The 10,340-nt window shown below is 46.6% G+C and overlaps 1 protein-coding gene across 1 annotated transcript; it reads right to left on the minus strand.

The window, feature by feature from the left end:
- Positions 1-2,257: 2,257 nt before the first annotated feature.
- LOC112880821 (zinc finger MYM-type protein 1-like) lies at positions 2,258-5,237 on the minus strand. Its single transcript, XM_025945571.1, has 4 exons — positions 5,143-5,237; positions 2,882-4,314; positions 2,505-2,720; positions 2,258-2,448 (listed from the first exon to the last, which is right to left on the minus strand). Exons 1-4 carry the CDS (start codon positions 5,235-5,237, stop codon positions 2,258-2,260), a joined length of 1,935 nt encoding a protein of 644 aa, XP_025801356.1.
- Between the last annotated feature and the right edge of the window lie 5,103 nt (positions 5,238-10,340).

Consider the following 10,340-nt stretch of genomic DNA (forward strand, 5'->3'; position numbering starts at 1 on the left):
GCCACTGGCAGCCTCCTGGAGCAGAGTGTGTAACAATGCTCGATATTTGGATCTGCTTAGCGCTGTCATTTCCTCGGAGCTAGAGAGCACACCAGGAGCACAATTAGTTTGTACAGTGTTTTTCCTATTCCTTCTCATTTATTTAGTTGATTAAACTACCACTACTAGAATCCGAAGGTTGTCCTAAGTTTATTTACTTTCCCTACGAACGACTACAATATTTTAGGGAAAGTCAATTTCCCTAGAGTGATATTTTAAAACCGTAGGGAAATCCATCTTTCCCTACGAATCTTGAGCTGGCGACTGGCTCCCAGGCCGTGCCACGTTATTACTGGTGGCATGTATCTCTAGAAAGTTAGGGTAAACTGTAGGAAAAAATAAGTCATAAGTATGAAAAAATTTCTTCGGCCGCGCCAAAATGTTACCGCTTCATTCAAAGTTTAACCGATCCCTATTTATTTAATCAAACATCTCTCCCTCATATTCTCTCATTCTGCCCGCACGCAATCCTTCTATATGTAGAACTTCCAACCTGGTCATTTTTCTAGGCAACTCAATTGTGTCGATTCAATCACTAGCCGCCTGTATGTAATGAGTGTTTGGAACATAGGATTGGGAAGCATCACGGAATTTGTCGCTAGGGAAATCACTAGTTCCTCTTCTTCGACCCTAGAACATCATGCCACTATTGGCTGGCGATCATGCACAATGTATGATGGCTAGCACCTAGCACTACTATTGGGACAGGAGCTCGAGCTCAGGGTTGGCCAATACTAGTCCTTGCATGGTTTCCGAGGCTTAGCAGGCTCGACTGCTGTGCGCTCGAAGCTTTGTGGCTTACCCAGTATGCCTTAGACTCTTTAATGGCTTCAGCTTGTGTTATCCATAAAAAGCTGTCCGCATGCTATATTGGGAGGGACACGTCAGGAACCTTCTGTTCAATGGCTGTGTTCCAGAGGACTGTACGTACCTCATTTCGACTACGAATGTAGAGCCTTTTGATCCCTGCTTCAGCATAATTTGCATCATCTCTCGTCGGATGGGAGTCTGAGAATCTCAATTACCACGAGGTGGGGGACGGACGCATGGACCCCCACCGACTCCGCTGGGCAGCAGGTTGCTCGGGCCACAAGTTGAGAACGATTCATAGCTCATTTCTGGGTTAAGGGGAGTGGTGATTTATATTTGTATACTACAAATCAGGACTCAGTGCTTCCATCCTACTCAGCCCTTGACATACTCACTACAGGAGACAGATAAGTTTTTCACTGGGCTGAGTCCTTGCGGTTTAACGTAGTAAGTTCAATAATTGAAATGGCAAGTTCTCTTAATTACATCATAAACCCATTGATTGCAGCAGCTTGACGTTGGGTCCCATGCATGCATGTATTAGCATCTTAAAAATGAAACACTAAATAAGGTCAGATTTGTTGTGTGGACTGTTTCGTTGTGTACTTATGCAGTTGCTGACATATACCACAATGGCATTTTATATTTCCTTCTGGTGCTGCCTCCCGAGTCTACGGGGCTCTTCAGGCACAGCACACCCGGCCTGAAGAGCAATGGGGAACGGAGAAAGAGAGGGGTAAGGCGCAGCAGCACAGCACAAGTAGTGATTACGAAAACAAAAAGCTTGTCCCGTAGGAATGACAGGCACCAGGAAAATGCTCATTCAAGGAGACCTTGTAGCACATTGTTAATCCAGTACGATGCTTCAAGCCTTCAACCCGGAAGTTAATTTCTTACTGCGAAGTGAACTGTGGGTGCGTGCAGGATGATTGGTCGGCACGGATGCAAGTAACTGAAAACCAGGAGAAAAGTGAGGTGCTTCGTCGTTACAGATGTGCCGGGTCATTCTTACTCGAATTCAATATCTCGTTGGCAGCGTCCCTGAGCTGAATGTGCTGGAGGCAGACGAAATGCGATACGGCTTGATCTTTGAAGCTGATCCAGCCATCCAGCCCCGTCATCTCATCGGGATGTGCTGTATATGTGCCGCTGCTCTCGGAGGCAGAAGCTTGCTAACGAGCTTCCCAGTGGCGGAGTCAGGATTTTTGCATAGGGTATGCTGGAACAAAATTTTCATATGAATTCAGTAAAATGCATATATAGTTTTGTAAATAATTCGGTAAAAATTCGGTAAATAGCATATAAAGTCTTGCATTCAACAATACGTGCGAAAGTTGCATACATTAGAACAAAATATGGTCTAGGAAAGTGCGAAAGATGCATAAACAAGCTTACACATACCAAAAGACTATGTTTTCTTATTTGGCCTACGCTTCCTCAAGTCCATAAAAGTTTGAATTATGTCTTCTTCATCCACTTCAAAGAAAAAGTCCTTCTCAATGTATGTGACAAGACAATCATCCAAAAGACTATCACCCATCTTGTTTCTCAATTTAGATTTGACAAAAGTCATTGCAGAGAATGCTCTTTCAACACTTGCTGTTGGCACCGGTAAAAGCAATACCAATTTGAGAAGCAAGTACACAACATCATACACCTTATGTCTTTTTTTTCAACAAGCTTAACTGAGAGATCAACAAGATTGTATAGGTCTTTGAAGTCATCATCTTCTCTTAGGACATCAATAAAATTGTCAAGTTGCAAGTCCAGTTTTAGCAATTCAGTGCTTGATATTTCATTAGGATAGAACTCAGCTAGTCTACGTAGCTTCTGTGCATCAAATGAAACAAATGAGTTGGAAGGATCAAAGGCTGCCATACAAGAAAGCAACTCCATATTAACTTCATCAAACCGACTAGCAAGCTCTATGCTAATTTGATCAATGACCCAATATATATTGCTCTTCTAAAGTGGTCATCATTATTTTCGTCATGAACAAACCGAACAGATCTTCCAAAAGGCACATAATTACCCTCCATAGCAGGAACTTGGACACCATGCTTGTTGCAAAATAAAGTGACCCTATCAAGAAATTGATCCCAACCATGATTGCTTAAGTGTTCCATTCTTTTCTTTGCCTCTTTAACAAGTGTGATTGCATTAAGAATATCTTGCTCCCTTCTTTGCAAACACTCTGACAAATCATTTGTGTATCCAAGAATAGTAAACATTAAGTGTAAACAAAAAATAAAGTCAAATGACTCAAATGCACCAAGCATGGTATGTATCTTTGTCCAATCAGCTCTAACAGTAGTATTCTCTCCAAGAGTGAAAAGAACTTCACGGATTATAGGATACATAGCAATGATGTTGCATACAGCCTTGTAATGAGAGCTCCACCGAGTGTCACCGGGCCTAGCCAACCCCATCTCTTGATTTAATCCACTTCCAGTTTCAAGTTCACCACAATCAAGTGCTCTCATGAGATTCTCAATCCTAGCATCTCGAAGCATGCCATGACGCATACAAGAGACTCCAACAATATTCAGCAAGAGAGACACTTGATCAAAAAACCAAACACACTCATTATTTCCCTTGGCAACAGCAACAAGAACTGGTTGGAGTTGATGTGCAAAGCAATGGATATAATAAGCAGAAGGTGACTCTTGCATAATCAATGTTTTCAGCCCTTTAATATCTCCTCTCATGTTGCTAGCCCCATCATAACCTTGACCACGAATTCGTGTCAATGTCAAGCCATGACTAACAAGTAAAGCTTCAATTGCATCTTTAAGTGACAAAGAGGTAGTATCATCTATATGAACAACTCCAAGAAAGTTCTCACATGGCCTTCCCAATGCATCAACATAACGCAAGCAAAGAGCTAGTTGTTCTTTATGTGATATGTCACTACACTTATCTACTAAAATTGCAAAGGGCTCTTCACCAAGTTCTCCAATTATTTTCTTTCTAGTTTCTATGGCACAACACTGAATAATCTGCTTTTGTATCATTGGGCTAGTCAAAGTGCAATTACTTGGAGCATTGTTTAGAACATACTTGTTCACCTCTTCACTATGTGCAGCAACAAATTTCAAAAGTTCAATGAAGTTACCTCTATTGCTAGACTCTGCACTTTCATCATGTCCATGGAATGCTAATCCTTGATGCAAAAGAAACTTCAAACATCGAAGTGAATAAGTCAGCCTTTTCTTATAGAGATGACGATCCTCAGCACTCCACTTCTCAATTTTATCATCAATTGTTGCATCAGGATTCAGAAAATCAAGGTATTTCTCTTGGGCTGCCTTATGTGCCTTAGAATGTGCATGTTTCAAAAGTGCATTCTCTCCTATATTCCAGTTTTTCCAACCTTTCACAGTAAATGCAGCAGTCCCCTTTCCCTTACTTTCTTTATTTTTGAACAAGTAGCATGCAAAGCAAAACACAACATCTTTCTTGACACTATATTCAACCCAAGGAAAATTGTGAAACCACACAAAATTGAAATGACGTTCTCTATCTCTAATCCACCTTTTCGGGAACTCATGTGCATATGGCTGAAATGGACCTCTAAGAATATATGCTCTTCTAATTGCATCATGATTATTAGCATGGTAACTTGCAATGGGTTGTCTTTCACCTGGATCATTTGGAAGACGACTCACATCATAAGTTGGTGGAGCCAATGGTGATAGCGTTGGTGGCGGTGGAGGTGGCGTAGGATTCACAATTTCTTCAATTACTCTCTCTTCCTCTTGCTCTTGAGTTGCCTCCGGAGGTGGTGGCGGTGGAGGTGGCATAGGATTCACATTTTCTTCAATTACTCTCTCTTATTCTTGAGTTGCTTCCGGAGGTGGCATAGGATTCACATTTTGCCTCTTTGCTGCATGCTTTCGAAAAAGAGATGCAATATCTCCATCTCTCTTCATAATTCAATCACTCTACAATCAAATGTCAAAATTCATAGTGCATCAGCCATCAAGCCGTTATACTAATTAAAAAAGGCCACATCATGTTATAAATTAAGCAATCAAACTATTGGAATCGAAGTTAGGGTTTAGCACTCACAGTACAAACCTTGGGAACTTGGAATTGGGGCGCAGCGTGGTCCTCACTCCTGTCACAATAAAGATCCACCTCCCCTAGCTGAGCGCATCAAGAAAATAACCATCAATTCTTATCAATTCCTCCTACTCGTCTAACCCTAACAAGGGGAAAATTTTAGATCAGAAGAGAAAGGGAAATCGGAAGAGGAAGGCAGTAGGAAGGGAAGAGGAAGAGGGGGCTTACCGGCGGAGCTTCGGCGCCGGCGGTGGAGTGGAGTAGAGGACGGACGACGGAGGCCGGAGCCCAAGGGCGGAGCCGCGGAGGCGGAGCAGCACCATCGCGGCGTCGCGGTCGCCTTCTCCTCTGCTTCTTGCGTCGCACGGCTGCGGGCTCAAGAAAAACAGAGGATGGGGCGCCTGGGCCTGGCCAGTGGCCTGTCCGCCTGGGCTAGAATGGCTGGGGTGGTCCTTGGTGGGCTGGGCCTTAGGGTATGCTGTGGCCCACCTGGACCACCCTGCAGCTCCGCCACTGGAGCTTCCTGGATCAGAAAAGCAGCGGATATACACCTGAGATAAGCCGATGAAGTTGATGGCGAAATTGTAGTTCAAATACTAATCAACGCTAATTTTTTTGCAGCCACGGGCATATTTTTTTTGGAACTGTATATACGCTTCCAGCAAACATGTTCCAAATAATTGTTCCTTTACAATAAATAAATTGGAACAGTCAGATTGAACAGTAGAGTAACTAAGTCTTTGTTTGGTGCAAGACAATAGTAAGCTTCAAATAATGATCAGTCGCCAAAATTTTCATTTTTAACTAAAAATATTATTTTTCTGCTGAAAAATAGAACTGGAAACAAAATCCTTTCTATACATGGAGAGAGAAATGATTTTGTGTGACTGAAATGCAACAGTAATATCCTTGTGTCCAACGAGTCTTTGAGTTTGACAATAAACATTCAGTTCAGGGACTGTAATACTGCGCCCCTGCCCCTTTAGTTCGGAACAGATTCCTCTCACGTCGCTAGTGCGCCCACGTGTCAGTAAGCATTGAAGCTAACCCCCACGAGGACCAAGAGCAATATAAGACGGCGGAGAATGAGCAAAAATTTAGCTCCTCACCTCCCAGAGAGCAACATACAAAGGCGGACAAAGAGAGGGTAATAAGGAGCAGAAATGGAGGAAGAAAAAAATATCATGTACAAATCCTCGTATAATATGAATATCCCAATGCAAAGTTTGCATGCTAGTTAGGAGAAGATGCACACAATCACACCTTACGCAACATAAGGAACTTTTTGTGCTAGCACCCTAACTAAACACCGGAGAGGAATGGTGCCTGTGTTAAAAGCTTGGTAGAGGTGCCTGTGTTTGCATTAAAGTATTTTTCTTCAACAATAACTCAACAGTGAATAATAGTTACTTGCGTTCAATTACTTGCGTGCAGGCATTTGTAAATAATTGTGCATGTAAAAAAGTGTTTTTAATTATCCGTATGTAGGAATGGTTTTGTGCTGGGGTGGTCATGTTTGTTGCAAATTGTATAAAACCATGTGGTTCAATGGCATAAATATTGCTTAAATGCACGCTCACTCAATGAGGAACAACACCCAATGCCTCTAATAGGGTAGCACTACGTACTTGGTATCTACCACCACCACCATCTCAACTCGGAGGTACATGAAAATCCATAATGGAATAGAAAGAAAAAGTGGTAGTTGCATCTTGTTTAGTCTAATGGAATGAAAGTTTCACAAAAAAAAAGAAAAAATACTCTATTGGAATGAAAGACATCTGGCAATAGCCTATCGTGTCAGCAAGCTTCACTAGGACTCCTACCACCTTATATGCTAGCACGGCCATGTTGGCGATTTGAGGGAGAGAAATAATGGCAGTATTACACACACACACTAGTCTACGGGCCCTTCAGTTTGTCACCACTCGCATGGAGAAACAGAGGATAAGGCGCTGCAGTCAGCCAGTAGTGAGGGGAGAAAACAAACCTTGTCCCCTAGGATTGTTAGGCACCAGGAGAGAGTCTGCTACGAAAAAGGCCAATGGCACCTCTTTCCTTTAATATTTGCTATGGCTGTGCTTCCTAATTAGAGCTTTATACAATACAGGCAGCTCTTGTTTGGTTGCCTGAGAAGAGTTTAGATTGGCCAACTTCATGTATGTTTGGTTGCCTGGTTTGTGTGGGTGGCATCACCTCTTCCATGCTACGGTGAGTTCAAGTGCCATCACCCGCCTTCACCAGGCAGAATAAAAAGGATTGCATGAACGTGAACACCACGAGATGAAAAGCTAGGAAGGAATGAAATTGAAGAGATTTGAAGTTGATTCGTGAAGCACAAGCCTTGGAGATTGTGGTGGAACTTGCTGATTTTGTTGTTACTGCTGAGACTGAGGACATATCCCTAACCGCAAGGAGATATATTGAACATGTGTCGATGATGGACCTACTCCATTGCAGCTTGCTGATGGCGAGCTTCCCTTTTGTGTCTTTGTTCGTAAACTAAATTGAGCTTCCTCGTGCAAATCAAACTACTTATCTCGGCCCTGCGCAAAATCAAGCTCCTGCAACCTGAAATTGAGAGAGAGAGAGAGAGGGAGAGAGAGAGAGGGAGAGAGAGAGAGAGAGAGAGAGAGAGAGAGAGAGAGAGAGAGAGAGAGGGAAAACACACACACACACACAGAGGTCACTAATCGTCACTACAGAATTGAGGAGCTGGATATCGTCATGGCAGAGGTCAATGACTGGCGGAGGGGTCGTCAGCAGGCAGCGGCGGCGATGCGCTCGGAGCGTCGGCTGTGATGTGGTGATTGGCCATGGACTCGAGCTCGCTGTGCTTGAGCCGGAGCGGTGACTGGAGGTGAGATTCAGGCGAGCACATAGCCAGGTGGGGCTCTGACTGCAAGTTGAGCGGTTGAATGTCAACAATGGATGGACGGAGATGCGTGCAAGAGGCTTGGAAGAAACACGAAGTGACTGCGACGGCAGACCAGAGCATCCCATGTTACAAGAGCCTTTCTTGATGGCCTCACATGGCAGATTCTGCTATTGGTTTGGGCAATCTTAGACTCTGTTCCAGGCAGTTCTTCACTCACTTATAGCTTGCATGTACAGTCTTGTAGAGAAACCCATTATGATAAAGAATCTAACATTGCTTCAGTGGTTTAAATTAACTGAAACCCAAGAAGTTGTTATTGCTTTGTTACCTATCTAACCAAGCAAACTAAGGGTCTGTTTGGTTCTGCTTTTGCAGCCTGCTTCTGCTGTGAAAAAACAGAACCTAAACCAAACAACCTGCTTTCGCGCTCAACTTCTCCCACCGCAACCTACTTCCGCAGATGGAAATCACGAAGCAGGCGGCGAGCTGCTTCTGCTGCGTTGGAGGCAATCCAAAGTCGGTAAAATTACCCACTGCCACTCGTTACGCATACCGATTCGTTTCTTTTTCCTCCTCCGTTCGTTCTTTTCCCTTCTCCAACCCGACGCCGCCACTGCCCCTGCTGCCCTCCCCCCCGCCGCCGCCCTCCCCCCGGCGCCGCCCTCCCCCCCGGCGCGGCCCCCCGGCTCCCCCCCCCACGGCGCCGCCCTCCCTCCCGGCGCCGCCCCGCCCCCGGCGCGGCCCCGCCCCCGCGCGGTCCCCCCCCCGGCGCGGCCCCCCTCCGGCGCGGCCCCGCCCCCGCGCGGCTCCCCCCCGGCGCGGCCCCGGCCCCGCGCGGCTCCCCTCCCGGCGCCGACCCGCCCCGCGCGGCCCCCCCCCCCGGCGCGGCCCCGCCCCCGCGCGGCTCCCCCCCGGCGCCGCCCTCCCTCCCGGCGCCGCCCCGCCCCGCGCGGCCCCCCCCGGCGCGGCCCCGCCCCCGCGCGGCTCCCCCCGGCGCGGCCCCGGCCCCGCGCGGCTCCCCTCCCGGCGCCGACCCGCCCCCGCGCGGCCCCCCCCGGCGCGGCCCCGCCCCCGCGCGGCTCCCCCCCGGCGCCGCCCTCCCTCCCGGCGCCGCCCCGCCCCCGCGCGGCCCCCCCGGCGCGGCCCCGCCCCCGCGCGGCTCCCCCCCAAGGCGGCGCCCTCTCCCCCGCGCCCCCCCCGGCGCGTTCCCCGCCCCCGACGCGCCCCCCCCCGGCGCGGCCCCCCCCGGCGCGGCCCCGCCCCCGACGCGGCCCCCCCCAAGGCGGCGCCCTCTCCCCCGCGCCCTCCCCGGCGCGTTCCCCGCCCCCGACGCGCCCCCCCCCCCCGGCGCGTTCCCCGCCCCCGGCGCCGCCACTGCCCCTGCTGCCCTCCCCCGGCAAGGTATATGTTTTTATGAATTATTCTTTTGATCTTGGTACTTGTCAAGAGAAATTGGTGATCCTTGATATATGAGATGAGATCTTTGTCTGCTGGGTACCCGTTTTGCCAATTCCCATAGAAAACCGTAGCCTGGAGTGCATGTGTTTTAGATGTGAAATTGGTGATCATCGAATGCATGTGTTTTAGATGTGAACTCTTCAGTAGAAGTGCAGCCAATTCATAATTGCACTACGTTGCAATGAAGGAATTCAGTAATCTGATTTGTGGAGGCTGTCCTCTGTGTTAGATCATTGTAGTAGATGATTTTCCTTTATCTGTTCGTGAACGATGAGTAGTTGCACTGGTCATTTTGACATCCCACTTTGGGCTCTGTCCTCCATTAGATTCCCATAGTTCTGTGAAGCACTTTGGGCTTAAGAAGCAAGTGGTAAAGCTGATTGGTGAAAATTTGAGTGTTTTTCTAGTAAAGCTTCTAGTGTTACATGTAAAGAATAGATTCTGAACATTATTAATTCTACTTTTCTTGGTTATATAAGAGATGGTAATTCTAGGTTCAGTTTCACATAACTGTTCAGTATACGTCTTATGCATGTATTCTTTGGAAGTTCGTTACTGCATGCTGTTGGTGTATGCTGTTGGTGGTGAGATTCCGGTTCGGATAGAGGACCTTCTAATGCAACTATTGTTTATCTTTACAAAAGTATGGCTGAGAAGGCAGTTTGGGACAATACAAATGTGAAGCACTTGATTGACATATGCAAGGAGGAGATTTTAGCTGGGAATAGGCCTGGAGGTTGTTTCACTAGAAATGGTTGGAAGAATATGGAGGACAAGTTTTTGGCAAGGTGTGGGGTGAAATTAGTAAAGACACAGTTGAAGAATAAATTGGACAATTTGAAAAAAGATTACACACAGTTCATGGAATTGAAGAATGCTGCGACTGGTCTTGGATGGAATGAGGCAAATCAAACGGTTGACTGCTCGGACATATGGTGGAACGAACACCTTGAGGTAAAATACGATGTTATTTCAATTTAATACAAACTGCACTCCTAATGTAATATGTCTGACTGAATCTTTCATTTTTTTCATTTTTTTCAGAGATGCAACAACAGTGAGAGAGGTGTGAAGTGCAATCATGTCAGAT

This window comes from Panicum hallii, chromosome 2, assembly GCF_002211085.1.
Source record: "Panicum hallii strain FIL2 chromosome 2, PHallii_v3.1, whole genome shotgun sequence".
NCBI lineage: Eukaryota > Viridiplantae > Streptophyta > Magnoliopsida > Poales > Poaceae > Panicum > Panicum hallii.

Bases quoted from the DNA above. Each gene is read 5' to 3' on its own strand.
- LOC112880821 (XM_025945571.1), bottom strand. From the start codon at position 5,237: ATGGTGCTGCTCCGCCTCCGCGGCTCCGCCCTTGGGCTCCGGCCTCCG. The intron at 2,721-2,881 runs GTAATTATGTGC...CTTGTATGGCAG, and splicing joins CCAAGTTCCTGCTATGGAGG to CCTTTGATCCTTCCAACTCA. The intron at 2,449-2,504 runs GTATGATGTTGT...CGGTGCCAACAG, and splicing joins TGAAAAAAAAGACATAAGGT to CAAGTGTTGAAAGAGCATTC.